At 35.8% G+C, this 25,664-nt stretch overlaps 1 protein-coding gene across 2 annotated transcripts in view; it reads left to right on the plus strand.

Annotated features, from left to right (window-relative positions):
- Window positions 1-25,664, plus strand: part of LOC306861580 (cyclin-dependent kinase 17-like) — a 51,601-nt gene that overhangs the window by 13,756 nt on the left and 12,181 nt on the right. The window contains exons 2-3 of one of the 2 annotated variants that reach the window (XM_079403943.1): window positions 11,562-11,710; window positions 20,831-20,995. In XM_079403943.1, the coding sequence (XP_079260069.1) occupies window positions 11,584-11,710; window positions 20,831-20,995 (292 nt within the window). In that variant the 5' untranslated portion in view covers window positions 11,562-11,583. The remainder of the gene's footprint in view (window positions 1-11,561; window positions 11,711-20,830; window positions 20,996-25,664) is intronic. The other variant, XM_079403944.1, reaches the window with a different exon arrangement.

Below are 25,664 nucleotides of genomic sequence, written 5' to 3' on the forward strand. Positions count from 1 at the left end.
GAGTGACACATCTGGGTGATGGAGGGAAGCTGGCCTGGGCTACGGGCTAAAAATATAAGGCTAAGTGGAGTAATGGAGCATCTCTTGGGCGGAGAGAGAGACGAATGTGGGACATTGCAGATGCTTCTGGGACACAGGAAGGGACGGGTGTTCTTATTCACTGACCTGTTAGTACTCTCCCTCTTAAAACTCTTCATCGCTCACCTGACAGTTAATAACCAGAAGTACCATTGTAGTACAATGACAACACAATGTAATAAACAAGATGATTACATGTTATGATTCACTTTACTTTTGTCCAGTACACTGCCTCAGGTGTTTTTGATGGCCTGCCCGTTACAGTTTCAACTTGAGATGACCTGCTTCTGGATGATTTGAACGGTTTAAAAAATATGTATACAAGGATCAATATGCATTCAATATTATGAGGGAAAAAAAAGAATAGCTTTAAGTTGATTTATATTTGTATTGACACAGCTTTCATTACAATGCCTTGTTTGGACACATACTGATAAACAAGCCGTGTTTTGTGTAATTGTTTATACTTATTTAATTGCCTGGTAATTCCTTTTGAACAATTATTATATTTATACCACGTGGTTCTTGACATGTACCATGGTAATATATTTTTTTAAATATAGTTTTATATTAAAACCATATTTACAGCCAATTTTATATTTGTAATGTTTTTTTTTTTTACAATTTGCAATTTTTACATGTTTTTTCTTTTGACTTTTTTTGTTTGCATTGTTTGAATTTCAGTTGTGATTGTACCATGCTTTTGAGCATGTATAAGTATTATTATTATTAATAATTCAGTTTTATTTTTTACAATATTAAATGTGTTTTATAATATTATTAATAATACATTATTATATTAGTATTATTATTTCAATTTGTTTACAATATTTAAGCATGTTTTAGTAATAATATATAAAACATTTAAATATTGCAAAAACAAATTAATTCTTCTTTTTCTTAATAATATTAATAGTAATAATGTATTATATTTTGGACATGTTAGTGTTATTTAATTAATATTAAGTTATTTATTTAATACATGCCTTCGAATTCTATGGATATTTGTGAAGTATCTGGGAGTACTATGCAAATACCTTGGTGCATGAATATATATTCATTCATTTTCATGGGATTCCTTTCTGTACATGCTCCTTTCAAACTTTCATCCCTGTTGGTCATATGGGCACAGACTGTAATATTGGTCTGACCTTCTGTTGTGTGTGTGTGTGTGTGTGTGTGTGTGTTTGTATCGGAGACGGAGAACAAGCAGTTCCCTGCTGGAGTCAGTGCTGCTCGGTGCTTCATTTGTCATGGGGGATTGTGTGTGATCATCCTCTTATCTCTTGCAGACACAATCACTTGCAGACACACACTTATGAGCACAATACGAACATGGAACTACTTTCTAGACTGCTGTGAGTGGATGTTAGGCAAGGTTTTGTGTATTTTCATTCATAGGTAATCTCATATATTTGTCTAGTAGTCATAATTTATTATACAGTACGAAAGGACAATGCATTTGATGACAGTTGTATTACAGTGTGATATGTATTACTTCGAAATATGATTGGATGGCATTTGTGTAGATGATCTGGATATTTGCATCTTGAGATGCTTCCATGAACCGTATCGGACACCTGAGAGTTTACTGATGTGAGAATCATACTTAGTCATACCTTAGAAACAGGATTGGGAATAGAGTAATTTAAATTAGATTGTTAAATTATGTAATATATTAAATTATAATTAAATATAAGAATTATATTTATAGTAGGGAAGTCACAGTTTGATTGCACTTCATTTGTTGTAGTAAATGGTAAAAATGCTATCAAAAATACTGATGTTTTGTATAGTAATTGTTTAATAATTGCTATGACCATTCAAAGGTCTAAGGCTTTTTAAAAATGTTTTCGAAAGAAGCCTCTAATGCTCACCAAGGCTGCATTTATTTGATCCAAAATATAGTAATAATGTGAAATAACATTTTCAGAATTCTGTGTAAGAATCTGCTGACAAAAGGGCAAAGATGGTCTGTTGTTGTGAAGCTTCTTCGTTTCATGTCCTCTGACCTCCTTCTCGTTCGGTCCTGCAGCTGAGATGTTTTGATTTTAGAGATCGTATGCGTTTTTGTTTACTTTTGACTGACAGACTGCATTATCTGTGTATCGCCACATTCCTGTCTCAAGGATTTTTGTTTGTTTGTGTGAGAGAGACGGCCGGAATGGAGGATGGTACTTCACACGGAGATGCTGTTGTGACTCCTAATGATTGGGATTGAGTTTTTCTGATTTCTGATATGAGACTCGAGTAATTAAGTTGTGTGCTAAAGCTCTTCTAACTTATGACATTTGAATTCAAGAAGGTCTTTGAGTTTTTTAAGAGAGCTGGAGCCAGTCTTGAGCAGCATTTGACAAGACGTCTCCATCAGGACTCTGTCTTCATGATGAATTAATCTTGTTTTGGGTCTGTCCTGATGGATGGCTTGCTTTGAGATTTTCCAGCTGAATATTTCAGTGTTTGTGTTGATACGAGTGAGCTTATATAAGATTCATTGTGACTGATACTGTAAGCTGACTAATGCGCTTAATGGAGTGTTTGTGTGAGTGTTTTGTTTAATGAACTTGTGACTCAACATATTAACACTCAGCAACCAAAGGGACTTGTGGAAAGAATTCAGGAATAAATACTCAGGTAGGCCTAAATTAATAATCCATTCAAAAGTTTGGGGTCATTTTTAAAAATGTTTTTTAAAGAAGTCACTTTTATGCTTGATCAAGGCTGCATTTCCTTAATCAAAAATGCAGTAAATACAGTAAAATTGTGAAATCTTATTTCATTTTAGAATAACAGTTTACCATTGTAATCTATTTTAAAATGCAATTTATTCCTGTGATGCAAAGCTGAATTTTCAGCATCATTACTCCAGTCTTCAGTGTCACACGATCCTTCAGAAATCATTCTAATATGCTGATTTGCTGCTCAAGACACATTTCTTATTATCATTATCAATATTGAAAACAGTTGTAGTGATTAATACTTTTGTGGAAACTGTTTTTTCAGGTTTTTTTCTAACATTACATATGTATTGATCAATTTAATGCATTCTTGCTCAATAAAAGTATTGAAAAAAATTCTTGCTTGCCCCAAAAACGTTTGAATGGTAGTTTTGGAATATAATACATATTCATCAGGTTTTTCTAACACAATTACTTTTGAGAAAACGTTACTTTGGGCAACATTTCACCATAAACATAATTTTTTATATAATTTTTTTTTTTTACACTCCTAACATTAATATGCAATCTGAAGTCCATAAAGTCCTGGCAACCTAAAACCAAACCATACCAGGGTAAAACAAAAACTACTGGAGATTTTCCTCCATATTACATGGATCATTTACGTTCACCAATACTACTTCTCTCACGCACAAACACAAAGCGACACGTCTGTCGTCTACTTTGTCATTGTGCCTGACATTAGCCGTCCTGCGACCCTGCAGGCAGTCGTCTGTATGAATGCATTTATTCCGTCCGTCTTCCCATCAGTCATTGCATGAATGTTGCTTTTTTGTTTATAGCTGGGGGCGAGAGTGATTTTGAAGAGCGTGCTAATGACGCGCTGAAGTGCTTTAAGCATCGTGGAGTGGACGGACAGATGAAAGAAGCTCAGAACCGCCAGATCTCCTGCTCGCGCTCCTCTTTCTGCGGCTCTAATTACGCTACGCTGTGTAAACGCCAGCGACGATGCATCTTTGATGTCCTGCATTGGGTGGAGGGCAGATGTTCTAATGCACACTAACAGGTCAAAGCGAACACGTCAACAGGCCTTGATACCTTTCTGACATCAGTATCTGATCTCTGGAGCTTGGCTTTTTCAAAAGTGAAGTTCACTTATTGGGTGTTAGCAGATGCTTTCACCAAGCATGCTTGATTGAAACGGACGGATATGAAGCAGCTTGTATAGTCATGCATGTGATATGCCTAATTTCACTCGCTGTTAAGCTTACTAGCTGTCTCTCTGTTTGCCCTTTTTTTTGTCATTTTAGTCTCACTTGCCTGCAGTTTGGCGCAGACGAGCAGAGTTGCCGTGGAGATCTCATGCTTTGTAGTCAAACACAAAGACATCATTCTGCTTCTTCTATGTCTCTTTCTCTTTCTCTCTCATTCGCTCGCTTCTGTTTTGTGCTGCTCGCTCACCCACTCAGTCAGCCGCTCCATCTCTCGCTCTCTTTGGGCGTACGGAGGGGTAAATTACAGATTCTGATCTGTGAGAAAGAAGATGCTGAGAAGTCCCAGGGAAGACGTGTTGCCATGGCGATGGGAATGGACTTTTTGTTTGTGTGTATGTGGGAAGAGATGGAAAGAGAATTGAAAATACCCTGGCTTGCCAATCCTAAACAGAGATTCCTCCAATATTCATTTGAGATTTGAGATGTGCTTTCCAGACTTCCCTTATGATTTATGAGTGACGTAAAGGTTAAACATTTGGGTAGATTTTGAAGGGGATATATATATATATATATATATATATATATATATATATATATATATATATATATATATATATATATATATATATATATATATATATATATATATATATATAAAAAATAGACTTCTGTGGATTTTGGGGGATTTTTCATTTAGGATGCTTTGATATATCTGTGCCCATATCAGAATGAACAGTATTTAAGTATACTTATTATCGGTCAGATTAGTCTGATATAGGTTGCAAATAATATCAGGGCTTTTTTTAAAGTATTCTATGGAAATGGCATTTTTGGAATAAAGACACATTTTCGTTGCTAAGGCTAGTTTCATAGCTAGCATTTATATAACAGAACACTCGCAATAATAACTTTGTACATAATTTGACATTTTAAAAAATGACCCATAGTAAAACCAATAAATTTATATTTAGCTAAATTTTTTCTCACATTTGCATCTCATTTTCATCTCCAGCATATATTGCTTGGTCATCAAGTACACTAACTCTAAAACTTTATTTTAATCAAAATTTTTCCGTATTGGGACAGTTTTTTTCCATACTGCTTATTGATTCAATCTTTGCTCAGATAACCATTTTTTCTTCTCCCTTTTTTTAGTATAGATGATGTATACATATAGGTAAAATGTAATTTAAAAAGTTTGAGGTCAGTAAAACAATGCATGGTTTTACAGACACACCAAGGCTGTATTTATTTCATAAAAACAATAATATTGTGAAAAATTATTACAATTTAAAATAACAGTTTTATGTTGTAATACATTTTAAAATGTAATTTATTCCTGTGATGCAAAGCTGAATTTTCAGCATCATTACTCCAGTCTTCAGTGTCACATGATCCTTCATGTTCATAGTTCATGCTTAATATTTGTATGGATTTTTCCCGCCAGAAAGTTTGAAAGAACAGCATTTATTTGAAATGGAAATCTTTTGCAACATGAAAAATGCCTGACTGGCCCAAGTCAAAAGAGCCCACCGCTAAATATCCGTTATTCTGGTCCCAAAATGTTTGTCTTTGGGATCCTTTTACCTTTTTAATCATCGCAGGATGAAAATAATCTGGAAAAGAAGTAATTGTACACTTCTCTTGAATAAAAACCGCACGATTCAATGTGTCTTCATCACAAACCGTCCCGCAGGTTTAATACTTAGCGATTGTGTTTGTGTACATCTCAGTGTGTCTGTTTAACTGGCTAACCCAGTTTCTGTGTTTAATTAATGCTCTGCAGGTTTGTGCAAGTGCATGTGTTTGTTTTCGGGAAGATGCTGTGAGTTTGGGATGCATTATCCGCTCCCGTGCCACCCCTAGCCCGCACGAGGCGCATGAGGGTTTTGTTATGGTGTGGGTAATACGCCCTCTCAGTCCCACACAAAGACGCCTTATCTCTCAAGAGGAGTGTGTACAGGCGAGGTGGGCTAATCCCTGGCCTGGGGGATGTAAACAGATTCTCTCCTGGCGTTTGATTCCCGTGCTCGCGTATGATTGGACGACTGTAAAACTACTCATGTGGAGACAAACAGAAAGATGGAAAGAGCAAAGCAAAAGAGACAATAGCAGAACCAAACAAACTGTGCTTTAATCATGGATTCTGTTAGCTACATATAGATCTTTAACTTACTAATTATATAATCTATATTATATATAATATGCATTACTATAGCCTCTTTCACACAGAGATTCTGGAAAATACACAGGAAATGTGTTCTGGGAATCATCCCGGGATCGTTTGATTTTTGGTTCGTTCACACTGCCAGTGATTTTCCAGAATCTGGTACCCGTAAACATCCTGTAAAGACACGTGACATTTCATGTGACGTGTATAATGCGTATAATTTCAGCTTCAGCGCGGATAGTGAGGAGCTCCCTGATCGCTGCTTCATTCCAGTTTAGACATTTTTCGTCGTGTGAACTTTGATCTGCCGTCAAAACACCCGGTAAAAGAGTCGCATGATAATGCGCGTCATCAGCCTTTACGGCATTGGTTCTGGCTTTTGTTGACACCGAGCTCGTTCCGGGACTGAACCCGGTAATGTTACTAGGTCCCCAACCCGGTATCAATCCCGGAAATTAATCCCGGGACGTGTTTGCATTCACACAGAAGGCACTCCGGCAATTTTCCGGGACTAACGTGCAGTGTGAAAGGGGCTTATGATTGCTCAAGTCAAGCAATATTGTTATTATTATTATTGCTCATAATTTGTGTTCGTAAATTGAACAGAATCTTTATTTGCTATGTCTAGGTCATAATTAGTTTGTTATTCTAACTTCAGAATTGTACAATTTTATTCAGACTAAAGAATTTACATTTTAAAAGAAAATTATGCTTTAGTCGGACAGAAATTGAACTTTTAAAGTTCATGTGAACTTATTTATAGAGACTTGTAAGTTGATTTTTTTTTTTTGTAATTTTGTCTATATAATTTTAATTATAATATAATTATTTATATAATTATCATAATTTAATTATCACAGTTTCTACAAAATATTAAGCAACACAATTAGATTTCTGAAGGATCATGTGACACTGAAGACTGGAGTAATGATTCTGAAAGTTCGGCTTTGCATCACAGGAATAAATTGCATTTTAAAATATATATAATAAAAACTAAATGTTATTTTAAATTGTAATAATATTCAAAAATTTATATTTTTTTACAGGATTTTTGACCAAATAAATGCAGCCTTGTTGAGCATAAGAACATAAAAAAAAAAAAATATATATATATCCCCATCTACAACATGCATATCAAATGACCTATAACCGTTTTTGCAGATTTTTCAGTATTTGTCTCAATGCGACCTGCTTTCCCCCTCCAGCATCCCACTTTCCTATCAGCGTGATCCCCCGGAGAGCTGCTGTCTGGGGACGGATATTGCACCAGGCCGGGGGGTTAATGACGGGAGGGGGCGGGGTGACAATAGACAGCACTGTCGCAATGCCATTCACTCATTGGTTAACAATGCAGCATGTCACTGTAACAACAGTATCAGTGTCCTACGCCGAATAAGAAGTGGACAAACTGAGAGAGGAAACAAGAAAATGGCCTGTACATTCACTTTTGTGATGCGTTTGTAGTTGTTTTATTGAGGCAGACTCAAGAGGAGTTGAAAAACCTTTTAGAGAAGCCATGCATGAGTGATTTTACATTTTAAGGGTTGTTATTAGTCATGACGCAAAGTGATTAGCCTTTATAATCATGCTCTATAATCATGCTTGAGTAGTTCATTGCTTTTAAAAAAATTGCAACAGCAATATAAGACAAACATGTATTTTATTAATTATTACGGATGCAAGGTTATTGATTTATTTTACTGCTTTCAAGCGATTAATCGCGATTAATCACATCCAAAATAAAAGTTTTTGTTTACATACTGTGTATATTTATTATGTATGCATAAATGCACACACATACAGTGTATATTTGGGAAATATTTACATGTATATACATTTATATATTTATATTCTTATATTTTATATTATATATAAATGTATTTCATATGTAAACATAGCATCGTTTTCTTAAATATATACATGTATGTGTTTGTATTTATATATACATAATAAATATACACAGTTTACACATTATGTAAACAAACTTTTATTTTGGATGCGATTAATCGTTTGACAGCACTAATTTATATAAATTATTTCATGTATTTATTTTGAAATGTATTTATTTAAATGCATTTACATTTGGTAAGTTATATGTATATATTTATGGCAAGACACAGTGAAATTTTTAATATTTTTTTTAAGTGCAGTGGTGAGATTTGAGATTTTGAGCTGTTCGTGGAGTGGAAATAAAACATCCAAAACACACTTTAAATGTTTTTTTATTGTTCATCATCTGTTTGCATCCTTCTGTTTCAATTAAATACATCTCTTTAAGGGCTGTTTTCTCATTTAATATTTTCTCCTGCACTGAGCTGGAAATCTCCACTTTAGTAGCACTTGCGTATACCAGACTTTACAGCTTTATTCCTATCCTATTTCCTATATTCTGAAGGTTTGTTTACATCATTTGCCTGATTTTATACAAAATTAAATTACTAAAAACATGGTGATTTTATTGTTTTATTTTTTTTTCTGGCTGTTGATTTATATTTACATATTGTATTTATGATGTAATAATACTTATATATTATTTAAGTATTATATTTATTTAAATAGCTTACAATTTATTTTTATATAAATTTAGTAAAAATTGTGAATATTTAAATTTAATAAATCAATAATATAAAACTGTCTATCAGTTGTTGTTTTTTTTTTTACCCTGTTCACCTAAGGTGTCTTGCCTCACATTTTCTGTTTAAATGTATTGTTTATTTATTATTTATAAATGTATTATGACGTAAAGTCCCTGTAGACCAAACATCAAAGTCTGATACTGAATGATATGACACTGAATAATGTCTGCATGTCTGTAATGAACGGGATGGTGACTTTGGCGAGTGTTAAAGCGTCTGTGTGCGTGTGTGTTCGGGCTGGCTGTGCCCTGTCCTGGCAGGTCTGACACAGGAATGCCAACTGTTCAAACACGAACCCATGAAAACACACGCTTATGGCCACAGGGTGTGTCCAGACCCTGCCGTCCTGCATAGCAGAGTGAGATACCAGCTGTTTGAGAAGATGTGCTCTGTCAGCATGCACATTTAACTGTCCATCGGTGCTATATTGGCCTGTAGCAGTAGTCTAATCCTTCATATGAGAGCTCGTGGCCCCCTTTTCTTTAGACTGTTTCGGATAGACAGATGGCGTGCATGCGTGTGCATGATTGTATTCGAGAGGGACCAATCACAGATGCTCTGGCCGGCCATTTCCTGTAGTTGTGGGCAGATTTGTGTTTTTTGGATGCACTTTTCCCTCTTTGCGGCGTCCTGAAATCAGACACCACCTGAGTAAAGCCATCTCGCTGTAACCTGATCTTATTTTGTGCGTCTCTGTGTATTTGTATGATCGCATAGGGGCGAATGTTATCAGTATGTGTACTTTTGGATAGACTAGTCACTAGGAGAACCTTGGAGGGTTTAATTTGTTCCTCGCTTTGTGAACACAACAAACCTTCAAGTCCTGTGTAAACTTGGGTGTGTGAAGTCTGACGGTGAAACACAATGGACAGAAAGAGTCCCGCTGCCTTCCATAGCAAGGTGTTTCCTGCCTAAAACGGTGCAAAGTCAGCATGTATTGAGAGAAATACACGAGCACACACACATTTAAAGCTGTATTAAAAGCCTTTAGAGAAACCATGCATGAGTGATTTTACGTTCAAGGGTTTTTATGCATGACGATTAATCCCTGTTATCATGCTAATATCACCATTATGCATGCCTTGCGTAGTTTATTGCTTTTATAAAATGGCAACAGCAGTGCAAATCTAGGATGACAGGATTTATTTATTTATAATGATTAGGATTGCAAGATATGAGGTGTATTTTAATATTTACATTTTTCAATTCATTGTCACTTGTTAAATTTATTATTTACATTTTAGCATGGTTTCTACTTAAATTATTTATTTATTGTTTCTAAACATATTATTTTAATATATAAATAAATTTCCAGTTTTTACATTTAGACCTTTCAATCATATATTTATATTAATTTATATTATATATATTATTTATTATATATTCATAATATAAAAGTAAATACATAAATTAAATGAGTTTATTTGCAAAAAACGATAAAAGCCGCTTAAAAAAAAGGAGCTGATTGCTGTGCATTATTCTCCACATATCCACATTTTTAAATGTATTATATATTTAAATGTATTCATAAATAATTGTAATATTGGATATTTATTTTAGTGTTTTCATTTGTCCTATTTTTACATTTAGACTAACTTTGCCTTCAAACTCTCATTCAATCAAAAATTTTTTTTTTTTTTTTTTTTCTATTTAATTTATTTTTATTATTGTTTTAAAATATATTATTTTAAGGTTTATAAATAAACGTATAAATGAATAATATTGGAAATTTATTTTAGCATTCTCATTAGTTTTTTATTACTTTTTAGTTTTTTTTGTTTTACTGTTAATAGACCCAGTGTCTCATATTGCTGTCATTTTATATTTAGAAAATGCATTGGTTTAAAGGGAATTATGGTGTATGTGGGAGTGTGTTTTAAAAATGCACAACCGTGTGTTGAAGTGCCTATAAAAACAAAATACAGTCTCATGAATATTTGATTAAAAGCCTATGGATTATTAATGTTTTTTTTTTTTTATTTGTGCATGTCACGTGGAAGTTTTAAAGGCCTGCTGTGTAGCTTAAAAACTATCCCACGGGAACTTACTAACTCACACACACACACATACCTAAATGAGGCCTTCCTATTAGTCAGTAGATATTTAAGACTCCATGAAATGGTTTGACAAGCATTTTTTTCCCTTTTGAAACAGGAAGTTAGTGAAGGACTCTTAATTTAAAACCACACTAAAAGCAATGAAATCTCATTCAAAATGTATTCATTCCTGCAATTGTTGGTTGGAAAAGTAAATGTGAAAGTATGAGGGTTATCACTGCTGAAGATGCACCAGCAAACCATAATTTCTTTCTTTTTGTTAATCAGAGACTAGAATTTGGGGGATGAGATGTTCTCTTTCTAGTATTTTATTGGTATGCCTGTGCGTACTAGTTGAGTCATCAGTCTTTTGGTCTGTTTTCCTGGAAGAGAAGTACAGTAAATTTTAATTGGCATGCACTGAAAGCCACACAACTCTAATTAAAATTTAATTTCAGATCATTATAATTTCCATGCTGTAGCTTAAACCATTTCTAAAATGCAAATATGAAATACTCTGAAACTGTTTGCATTTGTACAAGTGAACAAATGTTTTTTTTCGGTCACTTTGTCCTCAAAAATGAGTCAGAGATACATATATCATAGGGTGCGCTCAACCCACAATGCCACAGAACTTAATAATAAAGTAATAAATTCAGTTTTTAATGAAAAGAAGCGCTGCATGACCTGCAGATATTCGCAGGCCGGTGATGATTGATTAATGCTGTGTGTGTGTGTCCGTCCTGCAGGCCCCCCCTGCCTCAGAGGCCTATGGAGAGGATGAAGAGGTTTAAGAGACGTTTATCGCTCACTCTGCGTGGTAGCCAGACAATCGATGAATCGCTTTCAGAGCTGGCGGAACAGATGACCATCGAGGAGAACAGCAGCAAGGACAGCGGTGAGTGTGTGCACTGTACCTTTCCTTTTGTTTGCTGTGTCTATATTGTGTGTGCAGGGTCACTGTAGATGTTAAGTAGTTCAGATTAGAGGCTGATTTATTAGCACTTTGATTAGCTTGTGGAACAAGAGCACTGGAAACCTGGAAGAGGTCCACGGGAGCAGAAAAAAGGCCTCTTGTGTTACGACTCGGGACGCAGGGGCTCTATAAACTGATTATTAGATTTTCTTACAAAACTAATTGAGTAAAGTCTATTATATGATGTAACCACTGCAGCGTAGAAAACCTGTTTTGCATGCATTCAACATTCATGTTGTAACTTTTTTCCACATTTTCATCTACTTATGTATTGCTATGTCAACACACTGTGTATCACTACACTAATATTTGAAGACCACGAATATTCTGCATTCTTGCAGATATGTGAAAGACGGCTTTGTGTTTGCTTTGGCATGACCTCTGAGATTTTCACTTGGGTAGTGACTGGACCCTTGTATTTCTTTTTGAAATTTATAGGAATAAATCCAGGGCAGTTAATTGAATCCCTTAAAATAATTTAGAATGTGTACTTTGTTGTTTCATAACTACTTCAGTTTCAGTAGAAGTTACTTTGACCTGTCAAGTCATTCTGGAGTGAGTGTTTAAAACCGAAATGACAAGCTTGTGTTTTTGTGAACTCTTACCAATTCTCTATTTCCTTTGGATACTTTACTCTCCCTTTTTAATATTTTTTATTTATGTTAAAGGAGTACAAGTTGAGCTCAATCAACTGTTTGCTGATTGCATAATGAATATCTACACAAAATAATAAAATTGAGGCACTTAAAATGGACCACTTTTTTTGTTCTGTACAGCTGTTTAAATCAATGTTTGCACTCATTTTACGGTCATTTTTGGTTTTTAAACATTATGTTGTCGTGAAGTGGTTTAAAGTGGGGTTTTTTTTTCACAATAAATTCATGTATACACATAGTTTGTCTTGTGGCTGTACCATTCAGGGTTACTTGAAATTAAATAAATGTTAACTGAAATAAAATATTGAAAACTTTTTATTAAAAAAATGATTTCAGCTAAATTCCAAGTCAACATTTCTCATATTTATTTAGTTTAACTTGGAGCACTAAAATGATTTAAACTAAAGTAAAGTAAAAAAGTCGTGACGTATTGTCAAGTATGGTGACCCATACTCGAAATTGGTGCTCTGCGTTTAACCCATCCAAGTGCACACACACAGCAGTGAGTAGTGAACAAATGCACACACACAGCAGTGAGTAGTGAACAAATGCACACACACAGCAGTGAGTAGTGAACAAGTGCACACACACACAGCAGTGAGTAGTGAACAAATGCACACACACAGCAGTGAGTAGTGAACAAATGCACACACACAGCAGTGAGTAGTGAACAAATGCACACACACAGCAGTGAGTAGTGAACAAATGCACACACACAGCAGTGAGTAGTGAACAAATGCACACACACAGCAGTGAGTAGTGAACAAATGCACACACACACACACACCGTGAACACACACCGAAACTGAACATAAAAAAATTTATACAAATTTTCTAAACGCACATTAAAAACAACAACTAAAAAAAAATGACAAAAACACAGACACAAAAAAACCAAAGCTTTAACCAAAATTAACCTAAAAATAAAATTCAAATATTTTAATATTCGAAATATATATATTTCGTTAATATTCGAAATATATAAATTTAGTTAATTTAGCATCTCAATGATACTAAAATAACAGTTGTACTATTGGATTGACCCCATTCTATTCCATTGTGTCTTACTGTAACCCAGAGTTTTATTTAAAGAAAATGAGCGACATTAATTTATTTTGGTAACTTCATGTCTTAACTTGAGTTTGAACCCAAAATATTCCATGTCTCTCTCTTTGCTCACAGTATTTACACCTAGAGTTTTTTTTCTCTGGGTCGCTTGTATTGACCACGTTAGCTCGCGTTAGTCACCCTGACACAACCATTTCAAGGTGCATTGAAAACCTGTCAGTCTGATCTGTCATAACTGAAGCCTGTGCCATTTTTGTGACCATAAACAATGCTGAGCCAGGACTGATGTGAAAGAGTCTGCTGTCATGCTTCCAGTCAGCCCGAATGCCTGAAGCAATGCAATTTCAATTGAAAAGAAACTAAGCAAAACACTCACTGTCCTCTTCCTCAAAGTGCTTTTTCTTCTCCTTGCTCTATGTTCAGCTAGCTAGTAATTACGTAACAGCAATGACACCCCTGTGAGGAGAATGAGAGGAAGGGAGCATGTGACAGCTTGTGAGAGATGGGCTAAATTAGCTCCGTTGCCTTCGGGCCGACCTGACGGATGGACTGGAATCAGACAGACTGATTTAGACTGTACAATGAGACTCTGTGTAAACTGAAAGCCAGTGTGGTGTGAGTTCCAGTGCATTCCCGCTTACCTTCCATCCCCAGCGCACCCGCTGTGCGTATCGAGCGCTCGACTGAGGTAAAACAGTTACAACGCTTATTGAAAGCACAGATTCAACTACCATGGCCATTTCGGCCCAGACTCGGAGCACCTATGAGGGAGGGTTTTAATGCAAGCGGGTCAAAATGTTTTTGAGTGTAGGGTAACTGGGTACAGAAATGGTTTTCAAGCTTTTTTGCCTCAAACTTCGTGCTGAATCGAAAATCACCCTTGAAATAGCTCAGGGTGAGCTTGCAGTTTACATCTGAACATGAACTTTATATAATGAACTGAATCAAACCCAACCTAATCCCCTGAAGAGAAGCAACTACAAGGTGATTTCGTACAATTTGATTCACATTAAAAACATGCAGTTTTTGCTGTTTTACACCTAAACCGAACCGTCGATGGGATGTAAGCAGAGATCATACGAATTCATACATAGTAGCCCCCAATTGACCAAAACACAAAATAGTTATTGATTGCAGCATTTTTAACCATTATAGATGCATTAAATCACAACCGTAGGCATCAAAGTTATGCTGCGTTATTGCATTTCTCACTTTGACCTGAAATATAGGTAGAAATGCACACATTCTTCTGAAATATACACCGTCCCAGAATGCATTGGGTTAAACGTAAATGACCATGTACTGGAAATAGTTTAATCTAACTAAAAATGACCCAATTTCTGTGTATGCTCTCTGTTTTGTTTATTAGAATATAGCAATCCAATCTATTCACCACAGATTAAACTAACTTAACTACTGACCAGTGTTGATTAGATTTTTTTTTTATGGCTGATGCCAACATCGGCAATTAAATTGAGTTGTTTTACATAATATTTATATAAATAATTGGAAAAATCTGAGGGAAAAAAATTTACTTTTAAAAAATAAATCTTATTTAAAATTTTTAATTGAAGTATTAGCAAATATTGGCCAATATTTTTTGGCGATATATTGGTCTACCACTAGGTTAAATCTAAATAAAACGTGAACATAGCTGGTTTTTACATGTCTTTAATTTGAGGAGCCCTGTTTGTGCCTATTAGCGAGTGTTAACATTTCAGTTTAGTCATTTATAAGATTCTGTTTTGCTGCCTTAGAAATAAGCTTTCTATGTAGATATAGAGACCGCTTAGATCGGCTCAGAGTCTGTGTATGTGTTTATCTTTATATCTGGATGAACATGGCCTGATCTGTATGTCCTGATGCATTGCAGCTGGTAACATTTATTACTGTGTGGACATTGGCCTTTCAGCAGTAAAAACATCCTCCCTCACTCGTGCCCTAAACACTAACACTAGCATCCAGAGAATGCAGTTTTATTTTTTTGTGAATGTTGCACTCTTTCACCAGTTCAGTGGTCTAAACATGCCCACTCAGCTCAGCATACACACATTGACAGTGTGGATGTTTTTAGGTCTGTATGTTGAATGTGGGGAATGGCAGTGCTGTTGACCCAGCTATTTTTTTTTAGGCAGACTAATGAATGTTTTAAGACCCTGCTATTACGTAAGGAACTTATGCCGCTCTCTTCTCTTTCCTTTAATCCTCATATTAGCAAGGTTTTCTAACTTCTGCCGGCTTCATCTAGGTCAGGGTGAATCCTCAGCCGCTGCAGCCCATCTGGAATAACGTTCAAAGGAATATTATGCACTGTGATGGTTGTAAAATGCTTTCCTCTAGCTCAAATAGTAGAGTATGGTGCTAGCAACGCCAAGGTCATGGGTTCGATTATTTTTATTTTGTATTTTTAATTTATTTTTCATTAGGTTTGTTGGGACATCTGAAAAAAATCATTATTTAATTTAAAGATTTAAAAGTTCTGTGTTAATTATACATTAAGTGAGCCATTTGATTTATAGTCTCACTTTACCCTCAGGAAAGATGTGCATGCAATATGGAAACGAGAGCAGATGAATGGATGTTTCCATCTCATTAATGTTGAAGACTGTTCAGAAGAAAATTACACTCTGCTTTCAGGTTTCACATCAAATTTTTAAGATCTAACCTTTTTTTGTGCAGTCATAGATGCTCTCAGCAACATGTCAGAAACAGCCAGAAACCTTGGAGTTGTGATTGATGCTAAGCTGAATTTCTCAGACCACATTGCTAAAACTGCCCAATCCTGCAGATTTGCATTATACAATATTAAGAAGATCAGGCCCTTTCTCTCGGAACATGCAACACAACTCCTTGTTCAGTCTCTTGTTCTGTCCAGACTTGACTATTGCAATGCTCTCTTGGCAGGTCTTCCAGCCAATTCTATTAAACCTCTACAATTAATCCAAAATGCCGCTGCAAGATTAATCTTTAATGAGCCGAAAAGAACGCACGTCATGCCTCTGTTCATCAATTTGCACTGGGTACCAATAGCTGCTCGCATTAAATTCAAGGCATTAATGTTTGCCTACAGAACCACCACTGGCTCTGCACCCCTTTACCTAAATTCATTACTTCAGACTTATGTGCCCTCTAGAAGCTTGCGTTCTTCAAGTGAACGACGCATTATTGTGCCATCCCAAAGACACACAAAAACACTTTCACGGACTTTTTCATTAACTGTTCCCATCTGGTGGAATGACCTGCCCAATTCAATCCGTTTAGCCGAATCCTTACCCATCTTCAAGAAACGGCTAAAAACTCATCTGTTCCATCTTTACTTGACCCTAGCACTCTCTATTCTAATTTTATTTTATCTATGTATTTTTATAAAAAGAAATAAAAATAATAATAATAATAATAAGAATTATCTGTACTGCGTTAGGCTAACCAAGACTTGTAATAGCACTTGCACGTTGTTGCTCTTTTGTTGGTTTTGATTGCTTCTTATGTCCTCATTTGTAAGTCACTTTGGATAAGTGTCTGCTAAATGACTAAATAAATAAATGTCAGATGCAGGAGGCACAGTTTAGCTTGGAGGAAGCCAAATCCTGATTGATATATTTATTTTTTGTTATTTTTAATATGTCCACGTGTGCAAGATGGTACACACAAATATTTTGTGTTTTCTTTAACAAAAAAATGTCCAAATGTGTTGAATATTTTCTTTTCTTTATTGTCCCCATAGAAAGTAATAACTGGTAACTGTGGTAACTGGGATTTTTAAAAAAATGCTATTTTATGCTTTTTGTAAATTAGCATTAACCATTTACATAGCAACACTTTTAAGAACTCATTTTTATAACTTGTAAGGTAATGCGATATCTATTGTTTATATTATATTCTACATTAAATGAAATGAAATTATATTAAATTATTAGTTTATATTGTAAAATATACATTAATAAAAAATTAACCAGTAACATTTTTAATAACTGAAAAATATATAACAGATATTTATATTATAATTTATCAATATTTAATGTGTGTATGTGTATTATGATAATATATTAATATAATATTGTTTTTATTATTGTATAAAAATGCTCTTATTTATTTATTTATTGCTTGTTTGTTAATATTAATAATTAGCAATATTATAGTGGTAACCAGTCCTTTGCCCTCAAGAAAGACATGGATACTATATACTAAAAAAGAGGATAGATGGACAGTTGTTTTCTGTAATGCTTCCTTAAAAATCAGCCAGTCTTTGTTTTTCATGTTTGTGGTCTGGTGCTGCTAGAACAGCAGTCATGTGCACCATCTGCCTTGCTAAACTTATTCTTTAGTCATGCGTGTGGTTTTGTGTTTATTTGTGCTTCGTAGTTCCCCTACATTTCAAGGCTCTCTGAAGACATGCTCCATCTTGATAAGGAAGAAAGAGAGTGAGTTTATGTCTGTGTTCATTTTGGCATTCGGGGTGCTGCACAAAGACCCCTAAGAGCCCGTCACCAGAGACTGTCGGCACAGCAACCATAGACCCAACCTTGCTTTGGGCCCAAGAGCTTCTGCTGAGTGCTGACATGAAATATTTTCCTCAGGAGCACTGTTGCTTAGCAACAAGACAGGATAGGCATAGAGTTTACATTTTTATACGTATGCACTGAAAAATGAAAATGTTCTCAGTAGTGTGAAAAATCTCACGTCTGTCCAGATTCCACTATTTTGTCGTAATCGCACACCCTCCGATGCTGTCGGCGGGACCTTCCTGCATCTGACAGCATGACATATTGTCTCGGCCCGACCTGTTGAGCGTTGGCCGTGGAACATTCCAGAGTTTCCATGATGCTTGTATGGAAATAAAGTCCCTGTGCGCAGCTGGCCATGAGTGGAACTTTACCACATGGGCTCGGGTGGATCAGACCTGCGCCAGGTGGGTGTGTGTGAGCCTGGAGTTTTGTTGGATTGTCCTTAGTAAGCAGGTTGAAAGGCCTGTTGTAATGAGAGACACAGCTGTGGCGTGGGAAGATATGAGAGAGAGAGAGAGAGAGCGTGGCCACAGTGAAAAAGAGAGCGCGCTCTGAATAAATGAAGATACGACACCATCAGCATTTCATGCTCCGGCATCAAAACAGAGTCCGCAAACAACATTGTTTAACATGGAATCCGAATTGGGTCTATTGATCCACCTATTACTGCGAAGAAAAAAAATGCCTTTGATAACTCGCTCTGCCTATGAAATGACTTTCCATTTTTGCTGACATCATCAAGCCCTCCTGTTCCCCTCCGAACTTAATAAAGAGATCGAACACAACTGCATTTTGACTTTACCACTTAACACCTGTTTGTTTGTTTTTTCTTATTTTTGGTTTTGTTTTGGTGTTTTGTTATTGTTTTTTAAAAATGGTTTGGAGCCGCAGTTGCTTTTTGACTTTTCCCCTTGTTTTGTCTTTATTTTCTGAATAAAATACAGCAAACTAAAATCTGACATTGTCAAAAATATTTAAACAAGTCCAGTAAAAGCAATTTTTTGATGCAATTCTAAATTGTCTGTAAATATATAAATCAAATTTGACCAAAAATTATTACATTAAGACTTTTACACATACTTTTCTCCTTTTTTGAGTTCAGCTTTATAATGTAAGATTTTGTAAATAAAACAAGAAATAAACAAGTTACTACATTTTTTTTACTCAATTCTGAACTTCAATATACAATTTTTTTATAATAAGCCAAGTAAAAAAAACTTTTTCTATTAGGGAGCCTGTAGACCTGTTGGTACCATTATCAAGTGTTCAGGATATTAAAGTGCCCCTATTATGGATTTTTGAAAATGACCTTTCATGCAGAGTGTAACGCAGCTCTAAGTGAATGAAAACATCCTGTAAAGCTTTAAATCTGAAAGTGCACCGTGTAAGATATTGTCTCTCAAAAGAAAGAGTCGACCCTGAATCATTGAAACGAGTCGTTTTTAAAACGAATCCCAAGCCGTTTCATTTTGACGTCAACATGAAAAATTAGCATATTGCCCGCCCACTTGTTGGTCTTTTCGTGTTGGTCTGAATGAAAATGCAAATTCATTCTTTGTAACACCGTACACAAAGCAGCACTGCGCTCACAGACGCTGCTTTATCAGGCATTACAGGCAAGATTAAATGAAAATGAGACCAATCGGACCAATCACCACAGATTAGCGTCACATAAAGGAGGGGTTTGGAAAAATGAATCGTTGAGCGAATTGTTTGGGAGTCGTTGAGCAAGTAAGGTAAAAATAAATGCATATTATAAGACAATAAAAGTGTTTTTTGACCTTGCATGCATGTCAACCTGTTGTTGGAGACTCCCAAAACCAAAATATGAACCTTTCATTACCCATAATAGGGGCACTTTAATGCTTTTCAATATTTGACCCAGGGATCAAACTTGACCTAGGAGGATGTGATTTAATAGGACATTTGGTGGGTTAAATACTGTTATAAGAGACATTTTAGCTTGGGTTATTTAGAGACAGAGAGCCTCGCTGTTTGTGTGTTTGTATGTCGGAGCATGCTGCGGTAGAATGACTTTTAGATTACAACGTCCCAGAGAGCAGCTCTTTATCTCCTTATGTAATGCAGTACCACTGCGGTGCTGTGTGTTTGTTTTCATGTGTGTGTATATGAGTGTGTGTGCGAGCTCAAGGAGGGGTTGGTTGACTGGACAGGTGGTGTGAGCAAAAACAGGTGGGAGGGACAGGTGCGCACACTCACACACAGTGCGATGGTCATATAACCTCTACAGTTGTTGATTTAAAGTTAATATATGCAGTGTATATTTTATCTGAAAGGCACATTGGTGTCGAGTGTCAACAGTGGTTCTGTTGGTTGATAATGTGTTGTCATATCAACAGCTATTTAATACTTAACTCGCCTTTTGATTAAAACTTTAGTTTGTTTGATTGATGCTTTATCATGCCTTGTGTTGATTGGCTCAAATGGCTCCGGTATTAACAGCTGCTTTCCTATTGGTTTAAATGTTGCTATAGCAACACCTTTGCAATGATTGGCTTGTCTTTTGATTAAAAGTGAAAAGCACAGCAGGTGTTGCCTTCCCAGCATCACTCAGCTTGATGGAAAGTGAAAGATATGGGTGATTATGTCAGGACATCACCGGTTTCTAGAAAGTTGCCAGTTTCCCTTTATTGCTGTAGCTTCTCTTTGACCTCAGCATAACCTCATGTAGTAAAGTGATACTTTTAATAAAGTTTTATTGACTGCTTCGCACCTATGAGGATATAAATCTATTCATGCAATTACACTGATGTTTTGTGTGTGTATTGATAGAGGTCTCGTTGTTATTTCAGAGCCCATCGTGAGGAATGGCCGGCCGCCCTCCTCCCACAGCATGCACTCGTTTTTGCACCAGTACACGGGCTCCTTTAAGAAGCCTCCCCTGCGCCGACCGCACAGTGTCATCGGGGGTAGTCTGGGGTCCTTCATGGCCATGCCTCGAAACGGCAGCCGTCTCGGTGAGTGGCCATTCATAACACACTTGCAGGCTGTATTGAAGAGCCTTCATTTAAAGACCTATTCAGAAGTATTCCGCATTAAACATGTTTCTTTAAAAATACAAAATTCATCATGCATATCTTTGGACTGTTCAATATAATGTGTAGCAATAATCCATTGCATTGGATTTGACAAAACAGCAAAAAATGGATGTGAATTGTCGTAATATTTAAACTAATTGTAATATAATTTCATTTCTTATTTTAATTTAATACTTGTTACACAATTTTAATAATTTTAGACCGGTATTACAGGATTTTAATTATTTTATTATAAATATTTTTTTAGAATTACATTTAATATTTGTTAATATAATAATTTTAATGTTAATTAACTTTTGTTAAATTTTTTCAGGATTAATAATAGGGCTGGGCGATAAAACGATAACGATATGTATCGCGATAGACACGTGAACGATATCAATAAAAAATGTGTTCGATAAAACGTTCGATATTTTTTATTCTTCGTCGGAAGAAAACAAAGGCTGCGAAGCAAGTTTGGTTGCATTAACAAAGGCACTCGCTCTCTGGTAACCTAGCAACGTAGGGAGTGACACGCTAACAGCCAATCATGCAACAGTATCATGTTTGGTTGCGCCATATCGTTGTCTCGTGTCTAAGTGCGCACGCGCAAAAAAAAAAAAAGTGCGCACGCGCGGCTGAGAGTGCACGTCTGCAGCCAGACCCTATTGGCTGGTCTGCTGGATTCCTCTTCATAAGCAGAAAATGAGTGCCGCAGCGAGCGAGGAAATTGTAAATAAAAGAGAAAGTCAGCTCGCCAGTATGGCAGTTTTTGGATATTATAAGTCTGACCGTAGTCAGACCAAATGTCGTCTGCAAATTATGCAAGACCGTCGTCCCCGCCAAGACTGGTAATACCACGAACTTGATGTACCACCTTAAAAAAAAATATCAATAATTATCGATATCGACCGATATGAAACACTGATATCGTGATACAGTTTTCAGCCATATCGCCCAGCCCTAATTAATAACAATTATGATATTTGTTGTTCTTGTTTTTAATATTTTTTTAATAATTTTAGTACAATATTTAATTAGAATTTAGTTACATTTCATAAATTTTATGAATAATTTATTAATGATTAATATTGTTAGTATTGTTATTTATTTGAGTAGCATTTTTTTATTAGAAATTATTGTAATTTTTATTTTTTTCAGTTTTTAAGGATTAATAAAATGTTGCTATTTTCATAAATATATATAGATTTATTTATAGTTTAATTTAATTTCATAATTTATATAACAGTTACAGCAGAATGTTGTTCGTTTTAATAAGTTGTAATTTCCTAATTAGAATTTAAATTCAGTTAATATTTTTATTTTAGGTAAATCTTTTCACCCTTTAAAAACCTTTTTAGGATTACTTTTATTATTATAATTATTTATATATTTTTAATTCAAGACCATTTTTTTAAAGAAAATAAAGAAACATTGTCGTCAAAAGAGACAAATATTCATATTATACTTCAATGTCATTTAGTTTAGTTAATAATTGTTCTAATTATGTATTAATGGTTTAAATATTTGGCTTGATGCTTTGGGTTGCTTAATGATGGATCATTTTTAGGGAGCGTGGTGTGGATGAAGCACACATGACGCTTGTGAATGACTCAATTCGCACTCACATATTTGCCAAGACCATGCCCACTTTCACTTAATTGGCTATTTCAGGTTGAATGCCGGCAAGCAGTTCTTCTCTCTAAAAGTGTGTTGTTATATGAAATGATCAGTCACGAGTCAAAAATTCAGCTCTGCAAAATCTTGCTATGCGCTGAATGTGAGCCGCTCAACCATATCTCCCTGTCGTTATGGGAGCAGTCATGTCTAACCCCGGTGTGCATGCGTGCAACCGCGCGAGTGGGTGTTCACACACACACTGACAGGAAGTGAGTCAGGTGAAGGTTAGTGGGAGGTGATCGAACAAGAAGTGTATCACAGTTGAACGGTTCCGTCCGGCTTCTCTCAGAGTGAGTGTGTGTTTATGTGGTGTTTCCCATACATGAGGTTATTATTTACCAGCTTCTCAGACAAGTCCAGACGTGTCCGGCCCCTATTCCCTCATTCTTATCCGTTCACAGTGATGTCAGCGAGCGCCTGTTTGTTTTTTTGGCACCGATTGTGGAATTTGAAAGCTGTGATGTAAATGCATTTGTTGATCGTCTTGAGTTTCCTCGAATAGGACGCCTTCCAAGTCAAAGACAGTCTGGAGTTTATTAGCGTTTGACCCACTTTCATTCTTGCAGGATTTTTCCGTGCCACACTTTTTTGGGGGAAACTAGAAAACTGTGCATTCTAGACTTGCACAGCGCTAGTGTGTAAAAGACGTCCGGAGGAGAGCAGAAGACAGAGAGATGGGGTGAGGCAGACAGATGAAACGCGTCAAAATTACAAGCGAGGTTGTCTCAGGCTTGACGGAATGAAAGGGCACAGTGCTTCTGATGTTGAGAGGAGGTGGTGGAAGGAGATGAAAGGCAGAAAAGGGAGAGTGAACGGAGGGAAGTGGCGTGATTTGACAGAGCGACTCGTTACCTCACAGTATGTCGGATTTAAAAAAAATAAAAATAGGGCACATTACCTGCTACTGCACACGTTTTCACACTTCCACACACTCCATCTCGCTGTTTCAAAGACTTCATTGGTGTAACGGGATGCAGAAATGAGGCCACAGTGGTTACTAGTCATGAAACTGGATCTCTCCTCGTTTCTCTCTAATAAGAAATGTCCAGGTCATGTTTCACCCCAAAGTCAAAATAGAAAAGAATTACCAAGAAATTATATTCTGCATGAAACATGACGCCTAAGATTTTTTTGCACTGACATTATTTCTGTTAATTCCCCCAAATTATTTTATTTAATTTTCTATTCTATTCTATTCTATTCTATTCTATTTCTCGTTATCAAAAAGCCAAACAGAGGACTGGTATCTTGGGTTTTAAAAAGTCCAAAAATACTCAAAAATGAAATTAATTAAATCCGGTTATTTATTTATTTATTTATTCAAGACAATTGAGGACATTTCCTCCCAAGTTAGTCAAAAATTAATTTAATTAAATCCAATAATTAATTTTATTGGGCAACAAATGCATGTCCAGAGAATAGCTGCCTTTGTCATGATCAATTGCTTTAATTTTGTTCCCAGACAATTTGGGCACAGTTTCTAAAAAATGTTTTTTTATTTTTATAATTTTTATGAAATTCTTATTCTTTATTTTTATTTTATTTAGAATAAATTAATACATAAACGCTACCTTAACACCAATAGTACTTTTTTTTCACATTTCAGTAATGATAATTAATGAGGATAATGTGCTTCATTGTCTTTGCTTCATTCTTTATGCAAAATACATTTATAGTTTTCTTGTGGTTTTGGCATAAAATATGATTTAGACATTTCTGGACAGTTTCTGAACATTAACTTCTCGCCCTCTGGTCTGAAGATATCAGAGTGGACAGACAGCTGTGCCGTAATGGATGGCCCTCAGGTTAGGTACTTTTTGCTGCCTTGCCCAGATAAAAGAGCGGGCCGATGTGTCACCCTTGGGGGACTCCTCCTTATGAGGTGAGGGAGGAGGGGGCCGTACAGCAGCAAACAGCCTGCCATAAAACTACAGAGCCACGACCACATCTTCAGACTCTTTTTCTAGTCCCCAGCACTCTTTTATGCGGTAATATAATCTCTTTTCTTCCGGAACAGCTTTTATTTTCCGTTGCTTTTAGGCCGCCCCTTTTCCAAGTACTACAAGCACTAAAAGACTGCACATGCACATGTACATGAACACGTGTTGACTGGACGAGACTCTTAATTCCCGGCCACTGGTTTTCAATTTGTGAGTGTGCATGTGGTTTTTAAACCCTGATTACATCATGATTTGGCCCATAGGCCAGCTCCGATAAGCCGGATCATACTTTTATGTAATAGAGAAGAGTAGAGGACATAGTTCACACACAAGTGCTGTGTAAACAAAAAGCACATGGGACAGTGCATAATGCATATCTCTTCACACCTTTCTTGTTTTCGGTGTAATCCGTGTGCCTTTCTCAGGAACCGTGGTGTAGGTGAATGTGAACATAGCATGTGTGTCAGTGTCATGCTTGACTGGTTTTCATGAATATCAAGAACTGCGGGAAAATTATTAACAGACGTTCAGCTTGATGTGCTGTGCATATGTCGCTTTATGTACACCGGCATGAGTGTTTGTGTTTTTAAAGAGAAGAGGATAAATAAGGTCCTTCACTGAAATGAAAGAATCACATGATGCTTTTGCAACACACACACAGACTGAATCCCGAATCACTATCTATCCTACATAGTCAGATTAGTGTGTCCCAAACCATAGCATATTAAAATTGTATTTCAGATGTACGTTTTAACAGATTTTAACCATAAGGTCATGTAATAGTAATGTCCTTAAAGTGCATCTTAGGCCTAAAATCTGTCAACATTTGCCTTTTTTGATTGCTGTTTTGTGTCAAAAGGATTTATCTTAAAATTATTTAATTCAAAAGTCTCCATGTGATCATGTTTGTTGACTTTGTATCAAAATTGGATTAAGAAATAATTGGTAAATGCTTTCTTATAGTAAGTTACTTGTTGTTTTTAAAAGTT

The sequence above is a fragment of the Barbus barbus genome (assembly GCF_936440315.1).
Source record: "Barbus barbus genome assembly, chromosome: 42".
NCBI classification, from domain to species: domain Eukaryota; kingdom Metazoa; phylum Chordata; class Actinopteri; order Cypriniformes; family Cyprinidae; genus Barbus; species Barbus barbus.